Raw genomic sequence first — 22,957 nt, forward strand, 5'->3', positions numbered from 1 at the left:
ATTCGCTTAAGCTAAACTCTCAAATGGGTGGGTCGAATGTTTCGCAAACTTGTTCTGAGCTAAGAAACGGGGGGAGAATTTCAGATCAAAGCTATTTTTCATACAGAGATGGTTTGCTGATAAGAATGCGGAAAACGGCAACAGAGAACAATAACGTATACAGTGATGAATACTCCAGGATTAACAATATTTAAAGTTTGGTTAGATTATGTTTCTGAGTAAATACAACAGAGGTCATTAACTCACAAAAAAATTACTAATGGTTAGAGCAAATCAGTTACTAACAGTTAACACTACAGCTAATCAATAGGACCGATTATCAGCCTTTTTAAATTTTGCAGATGGGCACAGTATTTGTGATGAAGAAGAAATAGGACCACATGCATTATAACTACACACCTTGGTTTTTTTTGTTTGTTTGTTTGTTTTTTTATAGTGAGCCATGCAGACAGCTGCGACAGCTGTACTAATGTTCTACATTTGATTAAAAAAAAACACGCTGATCTTTGATCACTGATGCATGGCATTGTCTAACACGGAAAGAGACATCTGTGGTTTTTAATAGATCATTTCTGAGATTTTTCTAACCATTTCTCGACATATTACCTATATCTCTATTGTATGACGTATTGAAATCATCCGAACTTTAAGATGCGGTATTAAATACTAGTTACTTAACGTCCAAACAACTGCACATTTAAAACACGCGTATACTCACAGTGGTGACACGTGAGAAATGTGTTCTTGTTTTTTAAGTTGTGAGTTTTACGTTCTTAACAATTATAAAGCATTTACTGTGACAACACAAACGCAATTACAATGGCAAATATATATGGTGCCAATTACTGGTACTTGAATCTCAACGTACTAAACTAAAAGACTGGCAAATAAAAATCAGTATAACTGTTTCTGTAGTTTCATAGAGAAGGTAAAATAATTTCATGAAACCCATTATATCAGCGACGAGGGAGAACATTGTCTTTCAACGTTAAACTGGTTAAATTCTCTGTACGACTCGTGCACATGTCTGTTTTAATTCATAACTTGTGGTTTTAACCTGCTGATATCATAAAGAGATTTCAAAAATGTGTAAGTCCTCACTAAAGCTTTCGGAGAGGAAAAACGTACACCGACTGTAGGCCTTCGATCCTTCCATATTTTCCCTAACCTTTAACCTTCCATCAATCTTTCATCAACCTCCACCCTCTCTATAAAAATAGTTTTACTCTTCTGTTTTTAAGACAGCAGCACCTAGAGCTTCATCTCTGTGGGTCTCACTGTCTTCGTTTAGTGCATTTAAATGAGGATTTGTATTGCACATTTTAGATTCGTTGCTAAAGGCACTTTCAGGTTGGTTAGAAGCCCTGCTTTCCCCTTTGTTCCCATCGAGCTGGTTTGCCTCTTTATCCTCCAAGCCATTCTCTGCCGCCACGGACCCTTCTGAGGTCAGATGTGCTGTTATGGCCGCCAGCTTGGGTTTCTTTTTGTCTTTATTCATGTCATTGGTTGAGGCAGCATATGGAGGCCTGCTCTGTTAAAAATTCAGTTGAAAAAATATTTTATTACATCAGTAAATACATAACTCTAAACAAACCTGCTAGCTAAAACATTAAAGGGGACATTTCACAAGACTTTTTTTAGGAAGTAAAATAAATCTTTGGTGTCCCCAGAGTGCGTATGTGAAGTTCTAGCTCAAAATACCCCATAGATAATTTATTATAGCATGTTAAAATTGCCACTTTGTAGGCGTGAGCAAAAATGTGCAGTTTTGGGGTGTGTCCTTTTAAATGCAAATGAGCTGATCTCTGCGCTAAATGGGAGTGGCATGGTTGGATAGTGCAGATTAAGGGGCGGTATTATCCCCTTCTGACATCACAAGGGGAACCAAATTTCAATGACCTATTTTTTTACATGCTTGCAGAGAATGGTTTACCAAAACTAAGTTACTGGGTTGTTCTTTTTCACATTTTCTGGGTTGATAGAAGCAATGGGGACCCAATTGTAGCACTTAAACATGAAAAAAGTCAGATTTTCATGATATGTCCCCTTTAAATAAAAGCATCATAAAATTAATTTTTAGTACACCAAAATGTTAAGCATATTTTGCATTTGAATAATCCGATTACAGATCCCAGGATGAGTACATGTCATGCCTGGAGTTAATATTTATTAAAAAATATATATGAATATGAATACATGATGATTTAACCTGGTATAATCCTGGACTCTTAAAACCTCTAGGGTGGTATCTGGTTCCTCGACCAAAGGTCCTTATAATAGGAGTGGAAATCACACCTCTTGGACGACTGTAAAAGCAAACAAATATATTAAAATAAGAAAACAATAAAGATGTATCTGTAACAGACAAAACGTGCAGTGGAGCTTAAACAAACCCAAAAACATAAATTATGAAATATTTTCATTCATTTATATTAGTGGACAATTAATAGACATAGAACAGAATGAAACATATAATAATTAGAGGATTTACATGTAAAAATAATTAAACTGAAAAGTGGCATATAAGCGTACCCTCTGGTTGGTCCACCAACAGAAACAACCTGTATGGGAAAAGAGGCTCTTCCTCTTCCACGTCGGCTGCCAGCCCACTGACCCACCACTGTTCCTGCAATCTCAAGCTTACCACCCTGCGAGGTGATGGCTTGTAATCCTACTTTAAAAGAACAACAACAAAACAAAATTAACTTCATGACTTTAATGCTAATAGGCTGGAGGAACTCAATGGGAATGACGGCGCACAAAGGTAGAAACTATGTTTATACTATTGAATTACAACTATATATGCTTCTTATAACACAGGAAATGAAAAAAATTCCCAAAAACTTTACAAATAACATATAGATGATTATTAACTCTTTCCCCGGCGCCTACAGACAAGTTAACTCGTCAATGAAGAGAAAACGCTTCCTTGCCAATGACGAGTATTTCCAGCCTTCCGCAATAACGCTATTATCCACCACGTGGAACTTAAAAAACCCGGAAGTATCGCCCTAGGCTGTATGTTTTGAGGATCGCTCTGCATCTGATCTCTATTAAAAGTCCTTCACAAAAATGGAATTATCTCAGCATTTTGCATATTTGAAAGGTGATGAAAAGAGAACTAATGGAGGTAGGATGAATTTTTTTTTTTTTGTTATTGTTGTTTGAAAGCAGAGGGTCTTCTCTTTCATTTGATGTATTGTATGCATATATATTTTAAGAAGAAGATATTCTGGAAGGCATTAAACTTTTGTGAAAATCATGAAAAATGCTGTCGGGCAACTTTTTTTTTTAAACGCTGGCAGGGGAAAGAGTTAATATTAGCTAATCGTTAGCATGTTAGTTTTACAAGTTTTACAAAGTACTAAATGATTTCCCAATAAAACTGTTAAACAAACAAGAATAAGGAAAAAGATAAATACATCCAAATAATAGCGAAGGCAATTCAGTAACCCGGTAAGTACCAGAATTAGCATTAAGCTGACATATCATTCATTATGCTGATATACGCTCTTGTTTACGCAAAGTCAGTTGCTAGTGCCGCCTTCTTGCTGACATCATGAGCAGCGAGTGTTTATAGAATGTTATCTAAGGGGGCGTGTACACCAAAGCATTTAAACGTGGCTGAAAATGCCAGGCAGATGCCAACTGTGGGCGCTTGCCAGCGTATTTTCAGCTAGGTGCTTCAGTTGCTATGATACTTCCGTTTGGTTTATTAGTTGTTGAACGATGCGGTGGGTGTAGTCTGAACCGGTCATTATTCTTACCAGGCATCCCCCTGCCTCGACCGTGCATTGGGGGAAGAGGAGGTGGGGGGTAGAAAGTGCCGTTGGGAGGGTAGAAAGGCATTGTATGTGGAGGAGGAGGGGGAAACGCGAGGGGCTGGGGTGGTCGAGACAAGTTCAGACCCTCTAGGATACTCTGACGCATCTTCTCCACCTTGGCAACTAGCTCGGTCTGAGAACAAAGGTAACAAAAAACACATAAGCTGCTTATCTTATCACTCCATTAGCTGGATCACAACTTACACTTTAGAAGAATATTAATGATTAACTATTAAGCAAATGTTACAGTATGTGTTGTGCAGAGCAATAATTTACAGTAAGCTTTACAACCATTGGGTGTGTCCGAGCATGGTTGCAAAGAAATGGTAATAAAAGGACTGCAGAGGTTTAAATTTCACAATACTTTTTATATTACAATAAACCATTTTAACCCCCAAAAAAGTATTAATCGCACAATATTAATCTGGTTTGTATGGGGTTTAACCCTTTATGTGTACTGCATATAAAGTTGTGGCTGTTCTGATTGTACCTGACCATCGCAGAGGTCAATGAGCGGGGCTTTGTCCCTGTTGGCCTGGATGAGTTTACTCTGTAGCAGCTTGCCATCAAAATACATCCATGGACAGCAATGCTCCCAGGGAATAGGCTGTCCGCATACATCATTGGCAAACAATGCCATATCCACGCCGCTCATAAAAAGAGCAGCCAGCTGAACGCCACGTGGATCCAGGTTGTCAATCTGGTGGCAACAGATGCAGCGAAAGTATCAAACAAAGCTCTTAGGGTTAAATAAGCAGCTACATGTTAAACTAGCAGCAGATGCCAAGCGCCGCCCCCCGCACCCAAAGCAAGCATGAACAAAATCCAATCTATTCAAACATGTAGACTAATGCACAAACCATTCCAGCCAATTCACAAACAGCCAGCATTGGCAACAGCAAAGCAAAAAGCAGAGCCGACACAGACATACGGTACAGCCACGACACAGCACAGCTAGTGTGGATGGTTCACGTGTTTTTAAGGGTGCAAAATTATGAGCTCACACAGCCCTTTACACTTAATTGAGCTGTAAGAAGCATAAAAATAAAGCTTTGTAAACCATCTACACAATAAGTAAGCTACACAATTTCCCGCAAAGCCGACTACTAAGTGTAAACATGCTTTTGCAAAGCATTAAAGCCAATCAGCCTGGCAAACTTTCTTACAAAATCAGAAGTGCCTGGGAAAACCCCCAAAGGAAGAAAAACTTCCTTCTTTTTTTTACTTTACTTTTTTTAAGTCATTTCAAACCTATATGACAAATTGTGAATATTATTTTAGCATTTCCTGGACGCGCTTTCCCACATAATGAAATGGGACTGAAACGGTCAAGCTCCAAAATGACAAAATTTTGAAAATTTGTTTTAATACTGGACTATTGACTCTGGAGAGCTATAAAGCAAGGTTTTCTCCAAGTCTTGCTTCCTTTGTTTTTATGGTGCTTGACTGTCCCAGTCCCCATTCACTTTCATTACATGGAATCGAGTTCTTGTGAAAGAAAGAACATGAAGTCCTATTCACACCAAATCTGCATATTTGTGCCATTTAGTCACGTTAGCCTGGTTGTGTATAGGAGTTTAATGTGGATTTGTGAGTGTTTTCCAGACACTTCTCATCCACACAGGTCACCTTGAGGTCCTGCAGCTGGTCAGGCTCATAAAGTTTAGGAGAAAGTGCTTGAGCTAGGAAAGCGTCAAGTTCGTTACGACGCAAAATTCTTACTCCTGGCCACTGTAACATAAACCTGAGGCAAAACAAAAGGAGTGAAATATTACAAATATACAAGAGCTGATTTCGGAAGTCCCGTTTGTAATGGTGGAAGTCATTTGTAATTTGAGGAATAGTACTTAATACGGTATCCTACAAAGTTGAAGTCATAAGGCCACTGCCAAGATATTAAAACTGGTGCGCGTGTGTGTGTTAAGATGCTCACCGTAGCACGCAGCACAGCACCATGAGTGGTGTGGGAACATTGGCAGGGTTCAGCATAGCTGGAGTGTCTGACCTCATGCAGGCCAGGAAAGCCCTCATCCGTCGGTTCTTGTCCTCCACCGCCTTGCCCAGCCAGAGTTTCTTCAGGTTGGGACAGGTCCACTCTCTAAACGGAAGAGCCTCCACTAGTTCAGGAGTGTGTGGAGATTTGCCTTTGAAAGCAGCCCATTCTTTTATTATCACTGTTGGATCTACAATGGCAAAGAAAAAACTTTTGTTATTGCAAAATGTTAAATTCTTCATTATAAGTCACTTCACTTAGATCAAACTCTCGGCTAAATTAATTATTTATTTATCTATCCATCATCTGTCTGATCTGTCTCTCTGTCTATTCATCTATCTGTCTGTCTGGCCTGTATGTCTGTCCGTCCATCTATCCATCTGCTCTGTCTGTCTGTCTATTCATCTGTCTGTATCTATCCAACTGTCTGTCTGTCTGTCTGACCGTCTATCTATCCATCTGGACAGTCTCTTTGTCTGTCCATATATCTGTCTTGTCTCTCTGTCTATTCATCTAGCTGTCTGTCAGTTCTGTATGTTTGTCCATCTATCCATCTGGTCTGTCCATCTGTCCGACTGATCTATCTGTCTCTCTCTCTATTTGTCTATCCGTCTGTCTGGTCTATCCATATATCTTGTCTGGTCTGTCTTTCTGTCTGTTCATCCATCGTTTTTTCTGGTCTGTCTATCCGTCTGGTCTCTCTGTCCATTTATCCGACTGGTCTATCTATCTGTCTTTCAGTCTATTTATCTATCCATCTGTCTGGTCTTTCCATATATCCGTCTGGTCTGTCTTCCTGTCTGTTCGTTCGTCTGTTTTTCTGGCCTGTCTCTCTGTCTGTCCATCCATCTGTCTGGTCTGTCTCTGTCTTTCCATCCATCTGTCTGGTCTGTCTCTGTCTTTCCATCCATCTGTCTGGTCTGTCTCTGTCTGTCCATCCATCTGTCTGGTCTGTCGCTCTGTCTGTCCATCCATCTGTCTGGTCTGTCGCTCTGTCTGTTTATTAATTTGTCTGTCTTTTCTGTCCATCTATCAGTCTGTCCATCTTTGGTTTGTCCATCTATCCAACTGGCCAGTCCATCTATCCGACTGGCCGGTCCATCTATCTGACTGGCCGGTCCATCTGTCTCTCTGTCTATTTATCTATCCGTCCGTCTGGTTTGTCCATCCATCTGTCTGGTCTGTCCATCTATCGGTCTGTACGCCGGTCCGTCTATCCGACTGTCCGGTCCATCTGTCCGATTGGGCGGTCCATCTGTCTCTCTGTTTATTTATATATCTGTCTGGTCTGTCCATCCTTCTGTCTGGTCTGTGCATCTATCGGTCTGTCCGACGGTCCATCTATCCGACTGGCTGATCCATCTATCCGACTGGCCGGTCCATCTGTCTATTTATCTTTCCGTTTGTCTGTTTATCAATCCATCTGTCTGGTCTGTCCATCTGTCTGGTCTGTCCATCTATCGGTCTGTCCGTCTGTCCATCTATCAGTCATCTATCCGACTGTCCGTCGGTCCATCTATCCGACTGTCCATCCATCTGTCTGGTCTGTCGCTCTGTCTGTCCATCCATCTGTCTGGTCTGTCGCTCTGTCTGTTTATTAATTCGTCTGTCTTTTCTGTCCATCTATCAGTCTGTCCATCTATCAGTCTGTCCATCTATCAGTCTGTCCATCTTTGGTTTGTCCATCTATCCAACTGGCCAGTCCATCAATCCGACTGGCCGGTCCATCTGTCTCTCTGTCTATTTATCTATCCGTCCGTCTGGTTTGTCCATCCATCTGTCTGGTCTGTCCATCTATCTTTCTGTCCATCTATCGGTCTGTCCGCCGGTCCATCTATCCGACTGTCTGGTCCATCTGTCCGATTGGGCGGTCCATCTGTCTCTCTGTTTATTTATATATCTGTCTGGTCTGTCCATCCTTCTGTCTGGTCTGTCCATCTATCGGTCTGTCCGACTGTCCGCCGGTCCATCTATCCGACTGGCTGATCCATCTATCCGACTGGCCGGTCCATCTGTCTATTTATCGTTCCGTTTGTCTGTTTATCAATCCATCTGTCTGGTCTGTCCATCTATCTCTCTGTCCATCTATCGGTCTGTCCGTCTGTCCATCTATCAGTCATCTATCCGACTGTCCATCGGTCCATCTATCCGACTGGCCGGTCTGTCCACCTATACATCTGGTCTTTCTTTCCATTCATCTGTCCGTTTATCTGGTCTGTCTGTCTATCTAACAGTCAACACTGAAACGTTTCTTTTTTCTAAAGCTTTCTAAGCCTTAAACTATACCAACCAAGTCTGTTGTGAATCACATCACAACATCTGATATCAAGCCAAAAAGTATTTGAAATCTATCAAGTCCCAACTTCCAAGTACTGTGTACTTCATCTTTTATGAATCAATTAACCTATGAATCATTGGGATGAGTAGGAGTTGTATAGATTTAAAACCATTTCAGATCTTGAATTCCACTGAGCCACCCTTAGCTATAACCAATGTTAGTTCTCAAATTATGCAGCTGGAGTTACAGCCTGGAATAACAAGCTAATGTCGAAACTTAAGTACACTTTCTGAATCATTCATTTCAATCCCACTTAACAGACCCTTGGGAGAATTTAGATATTAAAAGCAATATTAGAAACCAATAAGCAATTCTTACCCTATTTAAAATAATAGAAATTTGAACAAATTAAAGGAAAACCTACATAATGAAATTAAGTTGCTTTGTCATATACCAATCTGGGCTGATACTGCAAATAGCGCTAAAAGACTAAGAATGAACAGACATTACATTACATATTTCAATATCAGATCAATGTCATATTATTGATTGTAATACAGTAATTGTCTTCTTGTTTGCAAAGCTAGCTCTCATTGTGTGCTTAAAAGCCCTACTAAGTGCCGTTTTAAATCTAGATGTTAAAGCATGGCACCAGCAATGCCAAGAACATTCCCAGGGAAAACACATACTCCGTACTGAGTCACTTTATAAATAAGTGTCTGTCAAATGCATAAATCCAAATGTTACTCACATTCAGGAAGGCGGTTCCTCCTCATGGCGAGTCTCTCTGCTTTCTTTTTGGCCTCGGCAAGGCTAAAGAGAACACCGTAAACATACTGACGGATTGGCCGGTACAGTTGTACCGCGGAGGGCAGGTCTTTGTTAGCTTCATCTTCAATGGTGACTGATAGCTTTATCTCACCCTGCAGGAAACAACCATAAGCAGTGTCAACTAAACATGACATTGTAAAAGTAATTAATGAAGCCAAGACTTGCAAGTAGTTAGAAGCTGACCTTGGTGAGAACATGGTAGATGTACGGGTACATGAGGCCCTTTTTGTGTCTGTGCTCAGCAACCCGCAGCACCTCTGGTGCCACCACTGGTAATGGAGGAGTTGTAATATCCATGTGGTTTCTTGTTGGCATTGAAAGAAGGGATGGAATCTGGGCAATGACCCCTACATGACCTTTGCCCTCCAGGCCTTTGTTAACAGTGGAGGTCACAGAAGGAACAGACTGAAAAGATACAATGAATTCATTGCATCTAATTAATATTGACAGTATATTGAAAGTGTTTGGAGTTCATCATTTTTAAACATTCTGCAACTGGTAACAAACACAGCAAATAATTGCACCTACTTTGTTTTGGTCCTCATTGTCTCCTTCTGGGATATTGTCCATCTGATTTCTCTGTTTGTCCCATCCCTTATGGTCACTTACATGACTACAGTTGACAAACATAAGAAACAAATTTACAAAAAATATATGAGGGTGATTCTCACGAAACCATTGAAACACCACGGCACTAATGATTTTAGATATAAAATGTGTATTATAGTAATATTAAAAAGCCTCAGAATTAACACAATACTGTGTTCTACCTTGCACAATGTGTGATTTCAACATAAGAATTTATAATTTGTCAATTTTATCTCATTTTCTGCTGAAATTCTCATTACCGCAATGCGTCCGGCTGTGTTTGAACATGCGTTATGCTGTAATTTAAACATATTAAAATAAAAATATTTAGAAAAAAAATAAATGGATGTTTTGCTAGACTACTTTAGATGACAAAAAAATAATTTACTGAATATTCATGTATAATAATAATGAAGAAACATTTGGAAATTGATGTGTCCATGCCTGATGTTCTCATCCTCCGCAACACTTTTTGAGAACAGTTTAAGCACACATACAGAATTTTAATAAAGTTTGATTTTGAGTGACCAAGCACATGGACCAGTTACTTCAAGATGGCTACCAGGTAAGATCATCTCTTTATATCTTTCCAGTTAAATTTGAAATATTCTCTTGTCAGAATGCTTACACGACATTTTGATTATCATTACCGAAACAGGTAGTTTTCTACATTTCGAAAATTCTTTGATTTACAATTTTTTATGAAAATGTTCTTTATTAAAGTCTAATTATATGCACTGAATAAAAAATGAGCAAAGCCTATGTGGCATGTCTATTTTTAGCAAAACATACTGGGGTACCTCATCCTCCGCAACACCATTCTCATGTACCGCAACCATTTAATAGCAGTTGTGGTAAAGAGAACTTCTGTTTCGGAAATGAGAATTTAAGCATATTGTTTATTACATTTAAATGAATTTAATATAAATTTAAAATGTTATAACTGTTGATATTTTGCTTTATGATGCTTCATTGTAGACAGTCAGCAAGTGAGAAAAAAAGCTTTAGCAAAGGCCAGGTTGACAAAGTTCAGGGAGAAACTTAACAGCAACCCAGAATGGCTCGAGGAGTACAGAAGGAAGGAGAGAGAGAGGTTAGGTTTGGAGATGTTACTAGCAGGTGTAATTAGCAAAAAACACACTACAGTGTTAGGAAATGTACATGACACACACACACACAACACAACGCAACAAGTCTATACTATATGATGATGTGTACATTAATTTTTTTCTCCCATGTTGTGAGACATGCTAATTTAATGTTATGCTTTCTTTCCACTTTCAGGTATCAAAAACAACCTAGCGATGGCACGCATCTAGGCGCTGCAACATCAGTTGGATCACAAGATCCACAAAGTTGGATCCCATGCGTGCCAGCATCTCAGCTACCTGCGACCGCACAACGCGCGCTGTCTGCAGCATCAGATTGCTGCCTGGGGGCGATGGACAAAGGGAGACTAAAGGCGGCATCTCCTTTCTGCGCAGTGCGTGAGTCACAGACACCAGAGAGGATGGCCTAAAAGCGCCCGGCGCTGTGACAGAAAGCGGGTTGCTGCGCAATTCATTAGGACTGTGCGTTAACCCTTTCCGCCTCTGCTGTCTTCGCAGCATGTGGGTCGTGTTCGAGAGTGGGGGGGGGGCGTGTTGTAGACGCTTATGTGAGGACGGGCCCTAGGGCGAGCAACACAAAACCAACTGAGGAGAAAAATGCTCTGTTTTGGAGCGGCTTCGTCCCGGACGGCAGTCCCCCAGGACCCAGTTTCTGCATCATATACTGGAGGATTTGTGCCAGGGACTCTTGTGATGCACCACCGGTTCTGGTCCATGAGACACAGGGCGGTGAGGTAGGAAGTGGCTCATAGCCTTAGAGCTCTTCACCGCTTCCGAGAAATGCTCCGTGATTGTGCCCACCGTGTCGCCAAACATGCCGGATGGAGAAACAGGCGTGACTGTGCATGACCACCATGAGTGGTCTTCGTGGCCCGTAGCGTGAAATCCGTAGCCATTCTCAGATCCCTGAAGGTATTTAGATCCATGCTGCCCTCATCCAGAGCCTTAAGCACCTGCGCTTAAAAGATCTGTAGGACCACCATAGTGTGCAATGCAGACAGAGCCTCTCTCGGCGCGGGTATGCTTTTTCAGACAGGTGTGCTGTCATGAGGCTTCACTACCCTCAAAGCTGTGCCACACCATCCAAGGAAGTGGACAAGGGGCAGAGGTGAGAAGCCACAGCGTCCTTGATGGGTGGAATACACAGGTAGCCTACCTAAGAAAAAAAATGGGGGGAGGGGTAGCCCACGCTTTGGTGACTTTCCTCCGAGCATCAGCGGGGCGGCCTGAGTGAAGAAAACAAAAGTCAAGCTTGTTTCTCTGGGGTTCTTGTGGGGTGCTCCACTCAATCTCCAAGTCCTGCACGGCTTTGAAGAGAATGTCATATCCAGCAAGGAAATATTTATCATCTTATTTACACAAATGTTTTGTGATATCCAGCTGACATTAGCTGGCCATTTCTCAATCCGATGGCTGCAGCCTTCAGAGCTCGCATTTGTAGGCAGCATATGTCATCAAGACCATCTTATTTCAGTATGTTAAATGCATAAATGGGGACTTAAATATGACACAAAGGAATATTAATATAAGCCTTCCTGTTCTCATGTTTTGTCTTTAATATTTTTTTCAAAGACTACACAATAAAACAGTTTTGAACTTGAATGCATGATGCTGTAAATATTATCAGACTTTCTACTTTAAAATTTGTTTTTAACAAAATCTCAGGCTAGTATACGTATTCTCATTACCGAAATACTTAACCTAATTTCCGAAACCTATGTATCATTACCGCAACAGATGCTTATTAAATGTTAATTTCATTAATAGAAGCATAATACTTTGATTTTAAATGCTTGTGCAGAATCTCCAAATTATGTTCTTTCAGGTTTGTCATGTCATTTTGAAAATGTGTCAGGTTTCTTCGAAATATAAAAAAAATAGTTGTAAATTGTGGAAGGTGTTGCGGTATATGAGCTAAATAAAACAAAATAAAAAAAAACGTTAAATTTAAAATAAATATTATTTCAGAATTTCAATTTACTGTGCATGACTATTAATAATCAATTTTTAAAAATGTGAAAATATATTAGCTTTTCTAACAGTGTTGATGTTTTCTGACTGTTGCGGTAATGTGATTTTTTAGGACTTATTTTTGAAATTATGTTACAAAAAGTGTTAATGATAAGTAAAAGTTTTTAAATTAACGTTCCCATATACTTCAGACTTTGTTTCTAATGTCTGGTGGAAAAAAAGTAAATTTAAGCAATTTTTACATTTTCATGCTTGACATTTTTACAACCAAGTTTTCGTGAGAATCACCCATGAGGAGCTCAGATGCAAAAGCCTCTAAATGCCATCTCCTTCAAAAATGAGATAATGATATGAACCCAACGCTCTTGGCACGTATTATAGATTCATCAAATACTTTTGCTTAAAGTGCACCTATTTCATTGCTAAAAACAACGTTATTTTGTGTATTTGGTATAATGCAATGTGTTCATGGGGTATTTGGTGTCCAAAAAAAAAAAGTAAAATGGTTATATTTTAATAATTTGGTACTACTCTGTGACAATCACAATAAGATAGCTTTTGAAAGATGACAAAGCAATCCCACACCCATTACACAGCTGTCGGTCACTCACTTGGCAGTGGAGCCTGTGTTTTCCTCATTCTCTGAGGAGGACGAGGTGGAGGAGTTGGTGAAGAAGGCCGGATCTGTGTGGTTGGGGCTGCCGCCGTGAGCCGGGTTGATGGGGGACAACCTCTCGTACAGCGGCGTGTGCTGCTTCCCGTCATGAGGAATGTTGCTGTAGTTGTTCTGATCCAGGACCCCTTTACCTGATGGGTCCGATTCATGAGCGGCTTCAGCCATTGGAGGGCCAGAAAAGCAATGCGGGACCTTGAGGAATAAACAGAAATACTGTTTGTCAGGCTAATGTGGCTGAGTCATTGAGAACAGACCAGAGTATAATTACAGATGGGAATCATTGGGAATTTAATGCTGGTCTACTAATGATGCCTTGAAGGACTATATTAGTACATCTGAGGAAGAAATATTTGGAAATATGAAACGCTGTTATTGCATTTACTGCCCTGTCGCAGAATTAGATTATTTCAGATCTCACCGGAACAGACATTGCGAATAAAAAAAAAAACGTAATGCAATTTGCTTACACAAATGTTTAAAGCAGCACAGAAGTGGCATAAATGCATTCCAGTAATGACCAGTCTTAGATTTATTTGAATTATTTAGATCATTTCAGATCTCACCGGAACAAACTTGCGAATATATAAAAAAAACGTAATGCAATTTGCTTGCACAAATGTTTAAAGCAGCACAGAAGTGGCATAAATACATTCCAGTAATGACCAGTCTTAAATTTATTTTTTAAATAAAATGCTAAATATACATAAATTGAAGAAATAAACTATTATAAAAACATGCAGACTCTCAGGCGCTTTTCTATTAAATAAGTACGGCCCGGTACCATTTATATATATTTATATATATATATATATATATATATTTATATATATATATATATATATATATATATATATATATATATATATATATATATATATATATATATATATATATATATATATATATATATATATATTATAAATACACACACATTCATGTATGTATTTAAGAAACATTTACTTGTGTATATATATTCATTTATATTTTTATATGTTCTATATTATATATAAATAAAAAAAGATATATAAATAAAAAAATTCTGAAATGAATATATATCTGTGTTTGTGGTTAAATATACATAATAATTACCAATAGTACACACAGATTTATTATGCACAAAATCACTTTTATTTTGTATGCGATTAATCATGATTAATCTTTGCCCAGCACTAGGCGCTACTGTAACGCCAAGTCTATAACCCCACCCACTCTGAAGCAGCACTAAACTTTAATGGAAAAGCAAACCGAGTAAAAGTAAAGCAAGCCAAGCTATCCAAAGGGAAAGCAATATTATTGGAATTTGTAAATCATTGCAATATTCACAATTGCAAAATAATGACCATTTCAATATTCTGGAATTCTAACTTAAAATTTTATTAATTCCTTCTAACAAAATATTTCTTATTGGAACAAACCCATAATATGCCTCTTCATCTAATTGTTGTCATACAAACAAACAACCAATCAGTAAGTACACTGCATTTATTTTTATTTGTTATCTGAAGACACCAAGGTAACCGCTAAAATGTGCACTCAAAATTGATTGACAGGTCTAGCAAAACGAAAATTCCCTACTGCCAGCCACACAATGTCGCAAGCTATCCTGGTAAACAGAGGGGGCGTTGGAAAAGAACTTGACGCACTTCCGTGAGATAGATTGGGTCTTCTCTGGTCCGTTCAGCAAAAATACATTCATTTTAAATTTCCCGAGACCCAATCTCGCTTATATTATACTCGACCCGTGTCCAAGGCACACGTGAAACTTTTAGCCCCGAACCTGCTAGGGTCAGACTTGGGTATGATACTCACCCCAGGTTTGCCAGGATGAGGGGTCTGTGGAATGTTAAGCATCTGTAGTGCTGTTGGCCCTCCCATCTGATTTGGTCTGACTGTGGGCACAGAAACATAGAAGTTCAGTCTGGTTTAATTCAGTATATGCAGTGAAAATGGGAAAGAATAATAAACACACTCATTCCTGACAAATGTATAATTTTTTTTAGCAGTTAAAAGAATGACGCTCAACTGAAGATTTCTTTTGGTTTTCTCAAAACCACACATCCACCCACTGTGGAAACTGACCTTGAAACATTAAATTGTGTGTAGGCACCGCAGAGATGTAAAATGCAACGCATGTGTTTTTTAATAAACCTTTAAATATTAAACTCATTTAGAAGTTAACCTGTCTGAAACTAGAGGCTGTTGTACAAAAATGTCTCACACATGCTCTCACAAATTGGATGTTGTTTAATCTAATTAGGTCTTTTTGCTTATAACTATTCTTTTGACATCCCTTCAATGAACCTGTTGAAACTTTTCAGGCAAGCGGAGGAGTTTTTCCAGACTAGCACCCTCTATGCAAGAGTCCTTTCTAAAGAAGCCTATTTGTATGCACAGGGCACAACGGCCATACCAACATGCACACAACGTCCTAAGGCAAATGGGAAAATTTCTCACATTACTGTGAGGACTGAGACCAAGAGACGATTGAGAGAGAGAGACACAGAGTCTTTAAATCATGGCTTCAAACAGGGATAGGAAAACAACACCAACTCAGAGTGAGGGATTGCATTGACGTGCCATGCCATTAGGGTTTGTTTACAAAATTGCGTTTTTTGAAGAAACACCACCATTTTTCAATATTTTACTCTGTTCTTACCTCAACTTAGATGAATTAATACATACCCATCTTTTTTCAATGCGTGCCCTTTAAATCTTTGTACAGCGCTTGTTGAATGTGTTAGCATTTAGCCTAGACCTATTCATTCCTATGGCTCCAAACAAAAGTTTTATTTTGTGCCACCATACTTACTCGTGTAACTACTTATGTAAAAGTCTTTAAATAGGGAAAACATGGAAGTGTTTGGTGGCTTCTATATTCATCCCTGTTTGGAGCCATAGGAATGAATGGGGCTAGGCTAAATGCTAACACATTCACAAGGCGCTGTACAAAGTTTAAAAGCGAACGCATTGAAAAAAGATAGGGATGTATTAATTAATCTAAGTTGAGGTAAGAACATAGTAAAATATTGAAAAACGTTGGTGTTTTCCTAAAACCAAAAACTTTAAATGCATTTTGTAGTTTGTTAACACTGAAAGTTGCTTTTGGGGTCCTTAAAATTCAAACTTTTGAAAATGTGTTTCGTGGTGCAAGTTTAAAAAAATGTTGTAATCCACTTTATAATCCAGGGTCACTACAGTCAACGCGCTCCGCTGAGCCTCATTTAAGTTGCATTTAAGTGGATATGAGCAATCTTTTACATTATAGCGATGACGCTGGTAGTGACAATTCTCTCAGACCAATCAGTAATCTACAGTGTTTTCGCATCACGTTTTGTTATCAGCTCAGTTCGCTTGGAACCCCAACCAAGTTGGTACAAAAAAAAAATTGGGTACTACGTACTGCACCCAGTGGAAAAGCCCTCAAAAGTAAGCTGACCCGACCCAGGCCAAACCGTGGGGTACTATGCAATAAAAAAGCGCCATTAGTAATAAATCAACCTTATTATCTATCTATCTATCTAAACAAAACTGCTCAACACCATTGCTGTCTTGATTGATTGTATTATCCAATTAAAAAAACACTACAAGCCTGTGCACAAAGTAGCATCGCTAACTACTGGCCTTGCATGCATAATATTTTTGTGGATCAGTGTGAATGTTTATAAAAAATGCAAAGGATAAACTTTTCTGGTTTTACTACAATCATTGTCATGTGAACATACCATAAGAATTCAAACAGTATAAATCAAACAACACAGAAATAAAATCAGCCATTTCCATGTAAAACAGAAGAATTGACAATCTTACCTAAATAATACGGCAAGTAGGGGGGCTTACTCGCGGTGGCATAATACTCCACTGCTTTTTTAAAACGGACAAGTTTGTCATCTGTTCTGGACTGAATACAAGACAACACAATTATGATATACACACACAATTTCAATAATCTCACCTATATGTTGTTTTAAACAGAAGAGGAATGTTGCTTTAAATGCTTTTCTTTATTCCTTACAATAAGCAAATAAGAACTGAGTCCACAGGTCCAACATCATTTGTGGTCCACAAAAGAGCTACAACAACGTGTTGTTACCTGAGAGTGCTTGAATATATCCTTAGCAATAGCCTCCAGGTCATTGACATCTTGTAGATTGCGTACATAGTCGGCGACAGCCCTTATGACGACATCACAGGGAGGAAGAACAAGCTGGTGAGCACGAACCTGCATCAGAAAAAACAAAACCCATCACACCCCCAGCAAAAGCTTCTTCTGCATTAAATGTGATGGGCATCATAGGAGTACATATCTGACTGAGCACAATCCCGCTCAAGGCATAATAACCGAGAAATATTTTTTACTTTTGAAACAATGATCCCGAAACAAACCATACATCATTTAGACTGATTATACGATTAATTTCTAAGGGCGGTCCTCCTATCCTAAAATAATATCACTTTGCCTTTATACATGCTTTACACATTTACAGATCCTTTGTCTAAATGCTTGTGTATACTGGATATACTTCACTTTGTTAGTGAGGGTTTACATTAGGGCTGGGTATTGGCAAGGGCCTTACGGTATGATTCATATCATGATACATGAGCCATGTACGATACAATACGTTGCATGTTGCGATACATTGCAATATTTTTTCTTTTTTTCATATCAAAAATGCAAAAAAATAGAGCTAACTTTTTTTAAGCCAAAGTGCTTCCACACGTCGACTTAGAAATGTTTTTACATTTTCTGCCATTTTCTCACTCACATACAGAAGTATGTGGTATGTAGGCCAGCAGAAGTATTGCAATTGCAATTGCCTACGATGACATAATATTATAAATGGTAAATAACCACAATTATTGTTCAATCTTACGGGTGAAGGGTAATCCGTTCTGGTATCAATACTGGTTATTGCTCTCCGTTGACACCGATTGACTCTGGTGCTAGCGTAGAGTAAGGAGACCCAACCAATATGGTGGCAACATTGGATTACATTCCAGCACGTCATGAGGCGTCTACCTATATAATCTCTATGGAAGCTGTATTTGAATGTTGAGAGAAATGGCAGCTTTCATGCAAGTGGGCGGGGTTACAGCACAGAAAGCGGACACGCCCCCCAGGATTTGAGAGCAGAGAATCCTGCCTTTTTTCTGAGATAACTTATTTTATTTGGCATTTTATAATCATTCAAATTTGGCTGGCTGATTAACATCACATTTTTCTGTGGTGTCACAAACCGAGAGCACATTTAATATTTAATACATTTACACAGACTTTAAGGTTTCTGAAGGATGCTCCGGGATGACTTGAAGCATATACTCAGATGAGGGCTGTGATAGTTCCTGGTGTCAATTCAGGACAGAACAATTACTACGACAAAAATGGAAAATTACGCATAGATTTCTGAAAGTGTTAAAAACCACTGTAGCCTATTCTCGCTCAAACAGTAAATCAATAACGCCATCTGCCAAGCATCACCAACACTAAGAGGTTACACACACACACAAAGCAATTCTTCAGCTCAACCTCCTCATTTAGATTCGCAGATGGCTGCATTTGCTTAAGCAAGAGTTAAAGACTATTGAAGAAAGTACTGAAGACAAAAGCGGTACATACTGAGGACAATGTCAAGAGATTTTGCATGATGCCGATAAGTTATTTTCCAGAGCTCATTTCAGTCTGGTTGTCAAGGAAACTGGTCACAAATGGCTTGATACGGAGTAAATCTCATTGAAGTATCATTTCTGCAGCCTTTAAAAACATCTATTCTGAATGCAGAAACCATAATATACAGTAATGATACCGCATAAACCCAGTTTAATTGGGTTTTAAAAGAATTATTAAAAATCTGTCAAATTTAAATGTTTACATTTACACACTAGAGTAGATGTCATTACCTTCAATGATGCTAAAGGATGCTCAGGACCAAGTAAACTCCAGTGAAAGGCAGCCAAGTCTTCATCAGGCAGTATGTGATTACCTTCAATATAATATCAAACAGTATTTAGTTATTTAATATTGTAGTAAATTTTTTGCAATTGTTAATAACATGCAAATCATGAATATGAACAATATGTTATTGCAGGTCATGTAATATTGAACAATAGCAATGTTACTGATCAAATCTCATCATCTTTATCTACTGCACTATTAAATAAATTCTAGATCTTTTAAAAAATTAAGTTTTAAGATACTCAATGAGCAAATATATCACCACAATATTATGGCAAGACAGTGAATACTGTAATAAATCTTAAAACCTACCTAAAAGTGAAGCAAAAATGATAAAACGATTTGGATTGAGATTAAGCTGCTTGGCAACTTCGTGCATCAGGTATTGGCTGGTGGTCAAGCTTTTCCCATTACGGCTGAGTTTCAGAGCGTGTGCGCTGAAGTAGTATGGGATGTTGCACAGGGCGTAGTCAGAATCATAGGCGACCAAACCATGGAAGCCATTTTCTCTGAATAAGGCAATTACTTCCTGGTGATGATCCTCAATGGTCTGGACAACCTGAGACAGGAGGCAAATAAAAAAAGGGCTCATTAGAAGATCAAAAACAAATTTCCATTGGTTGGCGTGAATATACCAGTGTTCTTATCCATGAAAAGGTGCAAAATATCTCTCCTGGGAAACATTTCACTGTCAAATTCTGTCTTTTTTAAAGGCCTTTACTGAAAGGAACATGCCAGCAGCATTTATGCATATTCTTTCTTTTAAAGTGATGTTAACTTGAACTTGGCTAAACACAAAAACCAAACTTATGCATTTATTCATAAAAAACAATTACTGACATGAATTATTTTAAGTACTAAATACAAGTAGTGTTTTTATTCCTCCACAAATAACAACACAAATCTACACTTAGAAAATATGTTTTTTAAAAACCTTTCGAAAAGAAATTTAAATACAAAAGCAGTTCTCAAAAGTCATGTGTCTCGAAACACTCAGCACTTTTTACAGAACAGGGCCCACAAACTTGGTCACAGCCTGGGAAATCTCAGCAGAAGTGATGCATAGCAGGCAGCCAATCACAGCGCAGTGCTTACTATTCCTGTGTCACGTGAACACACGCAACAACCAATCAAAAGAAAAGAAGAGGTGGGAGTTCGTTTTTGCCAGCACAGCCTATTTATGCCTTCATAAATAAATGTTTTTCTTGTATTCGGGGAGGTGTGTATGGCATGACAACATCTGTATTTTAGTAACAGGGGGTTAAAATGAATGAACATTAGGACCTTTTGCAACTCAATCCCTGCACGTTTGTACAATTGTATAGTTTATAAAATATAACTGTAATATTTTAGACAAGAGCTATATGAGCTTTCTGTTGTATAAAATATTAAATGCTATAAAGATGTCACCCATAATGCATTTTCTTTTAAGCACCTGCTTATATATTCAAACATTACAGTAACAACCAGATGGATTTGTTACTTCACTGTAGTCCAACCAGTACAGTGAAGTCAAATCTCCGGCCAGATACCACCAGCATGCCAAACAGGTTTCAGTCCAAGTTGGCTAAAGGCTAAGGTTGCTGACAGGTGTAATGTTTGTAGGATAAAACTCCTCTGCAGAATAACAAAAGCATGCACCTGTGACTTTTAACATCATGCTCACTAATACTAATACTACATTAAAAGACATTGGGAGGCTCACAAATGCACTGTCTCTGCAGAATAACTCAAGTATAGTTCAACAATGTGTCTGCTGACCTTGGTCATAATGTTTGTATACATAACTTATCTCAACATGAATACCAGGGTAGGTCTTCATATTATATTCAACTCTGACATCCTAGTTTGATCAGGAAAGCATTACAGGACAGTGTTTCTCAACCGGGAGTCTGGGGCCGATTAGTATCCTATATTATTTTAAAGTAAACTGTGGTAAAACTTTTTAGACACTTGAATCTTACTAAGTAAACACTAGTTATACTACAGTGTTTATGCATTTACCTAGTTAATAAAACTGCATAATAATACTATAGTATAGTTTAATATGTACTGTACTCCTGTATATTATATTTTCCTGTGGGTATCGTTTTATTTTGTACAAATTGGGAGTAGCGGTCTTTCAAATATTGTTGTGAGCAATGATGGGGACTTTACGTTATAAAGGTTGAGATTCACTGGTCCACAACCTGGTAACCTCATCTGGATCTGGTTCCGCTAAGCTAACTGGGCAGATGGCAACAACAACAACCAGAATCTGTTACACTCACCCCGATGCGAAACCTGAGGAGTGCCAGGCGGATGCAGTGGGCCATGCACACCGGAGGCAGGAACCAGACCTTGGGCGGCGGGGTGCCCTTGTTTTGGACGTGGCTGACGATCTGCTGCGCGGTCTGCCTCTCGTTCACCTGTCGCTTGACCCACTCGTGAAGTCGGCCTTTCTCCAGGGCGCCATTGAAGCACACGAGCAGCTCGATGTTGCCGTTGAAACAGGCTTTGGCAAGAGCGGCGAGGTACCCGAGCATGTGGTTCCACTGGCCGCCGCTCACCCAGTCGGTGTAAAAGCCGCCGTAGAGTCGGTGCAAGCAGTTTTCGGCGTCCACCAGCAGCCGGAGCGGAGTTTGAGGGGGTCTCTGCCGGCCGCCGCCGACCAGACTTCCCCGGGCGAGCTTCTGGAGCTCCACGGGCACCACGGCGTTGGGGCAATGCTTTTCAATGTATTCCTGGAAACCTTGCACACCCATGACTGTTGTCTTTGAGTGTGATATCTGATTTTTTTTACGGGTTTTGCGTGAAATTGTCTGGAGGAAATTTGACAGAGACGGCAGCAGCCTCTCCCGGATACTGAAAACCGGATTGCGACGGAAAATCGGAAATCAATCAGATCGGATGTGCATCTGTAGTTTTTGGTGAGTTGGTTTTTGGTTCATGGCTGCTGGCCGCCATGTGCACCCTCACGGAGCCATGTCTGTGGTCTGGATGTGGCTTCTGTGAGGGGAAGAGAGGAGCGACGCACGGCACGTACAGTCACGCTGAAGGAGGCGGAGTCTGGAGTTCAGTGGGCGCGACTGGAAAACTGTTGCATGTTCGGTACGGTAGCTGTCTCGTTACAATTTCGACATCTGTTAATAAGAAAGCTATAAAAACTATTACAATTTGTAAGTTATGCATTCTTTTACTTTAATTTGCTTGTAAATATATTTATGCCCTCTTTGTTTTATCCCCTCCCCTTATGATCTTAATGTGAATTTCATCTACCCTCCATGTACTTATGTTGTCTGATGGTTTCCTTTGTTTATTACTTGAAAAAAAATGTTGCTGTATCTTACTTCTTTTTGATTGCAATAAAAAAGCTGTGTCTCGTTTCTGACTGCGTCCTCCGAAGGTCGCATCCGATATCTGCATACGTCAGAAGGCTGTCTCATATCAGAAAAGCAAGTAGGACACTCCGAATGCGAACTTCTTTTACTCGAATTCGGAGGATTCACAAGATCAAGGCCGTTTCTCAATCCGTTGAAGGTTGCAGCCTACGAAGGTCGCATATGCCGGCTGCATACGTCATCAAGCCTGGTTTATTTAAGTTAACCAAGCATTACATTCTCGAGTCATATTAGAACAAATTACGATTAACTAAGAATAATAAGTTAACTGTAAGATTTTCTGCATTCAAGATAGATTTTTGAAGGCTGCATGAACATTTATTGAATGCAACATATATGTAAAACAATATATGGTTA

General features: G+C 39.3%; 1 protein-coding gene and 1 long non-coding RNA gene across 2 annotated transcripts; one reads left to right on the top strand and one right to left on the bottom strand.

Moving 5' to 3' along the window:
- Positions 1-209: 209 nt before the first annotated feature.
- Positions 210-22,495, bottom strand: LOC135718860 (constitutive coactivator of PPAR-gamma-like protein 1 homolog). The gene is made up of 17 exons (XM_065241191.2): positions 21,491-22,495; positions 19,533-19,779; positions 19,166-19,248; positions 17,361-17,489; positions 17,078-17,168; positions 15,080-15,159; positions 13,206-13,462; positions 9,455-9,539; positions 9,110-9,331; positions 8,847-9,018; positions 5,758-6,007; positions 5,454-5,568; positions 4,315-4,524; positions 3,768-3,957; positions 2,533-2,674; positions 2,210-2,306; positions 210-1,531 (listed from the first exon to the last, which is right to left on the bottom strand). Exons 1-17 carry the CDS (start codon positions 21,962-21,964, stop codon positions 1,223-1,225), a joined length of 3,153 nt encoding a protein of 1,050 aa, XP_065097263.1. The 5' UTR covers positions 21,965-22,495; the 3' UTR covers positions 210-1,222.
- On the top strand, positions 9,601-11,636 carry LOC141280725 (uncharacterized). The gene is made up of 3 exons (XR_012335039.1): positions 9,601-10,079; positions 10,493-10,607; positions 10,799-11,636. It is a non-coding gene; the product is annotated as an uncharacterized lncRNA (long non-coding RNA).
- Positions 22,496-22,957: the final 462 nt, after the last annotated feature.

The sequence above is a fragment of the Paramisgurnus dabryanus genome, chromosome 14, assembly GCF_030506205.2.
Source record: "Paramisgurnus dabryanus chromosome 14, PD_genome_1.1, whole genome shotgun sequence".
Classification (NCBI taxonomy): domain Eukaryota; kingdom Metazoa; phylum Chordata; class Actinopteri; order Cypriniformes; family Cobitidae; genus Paramisgurnus; species Paramisgurnus dabryanus.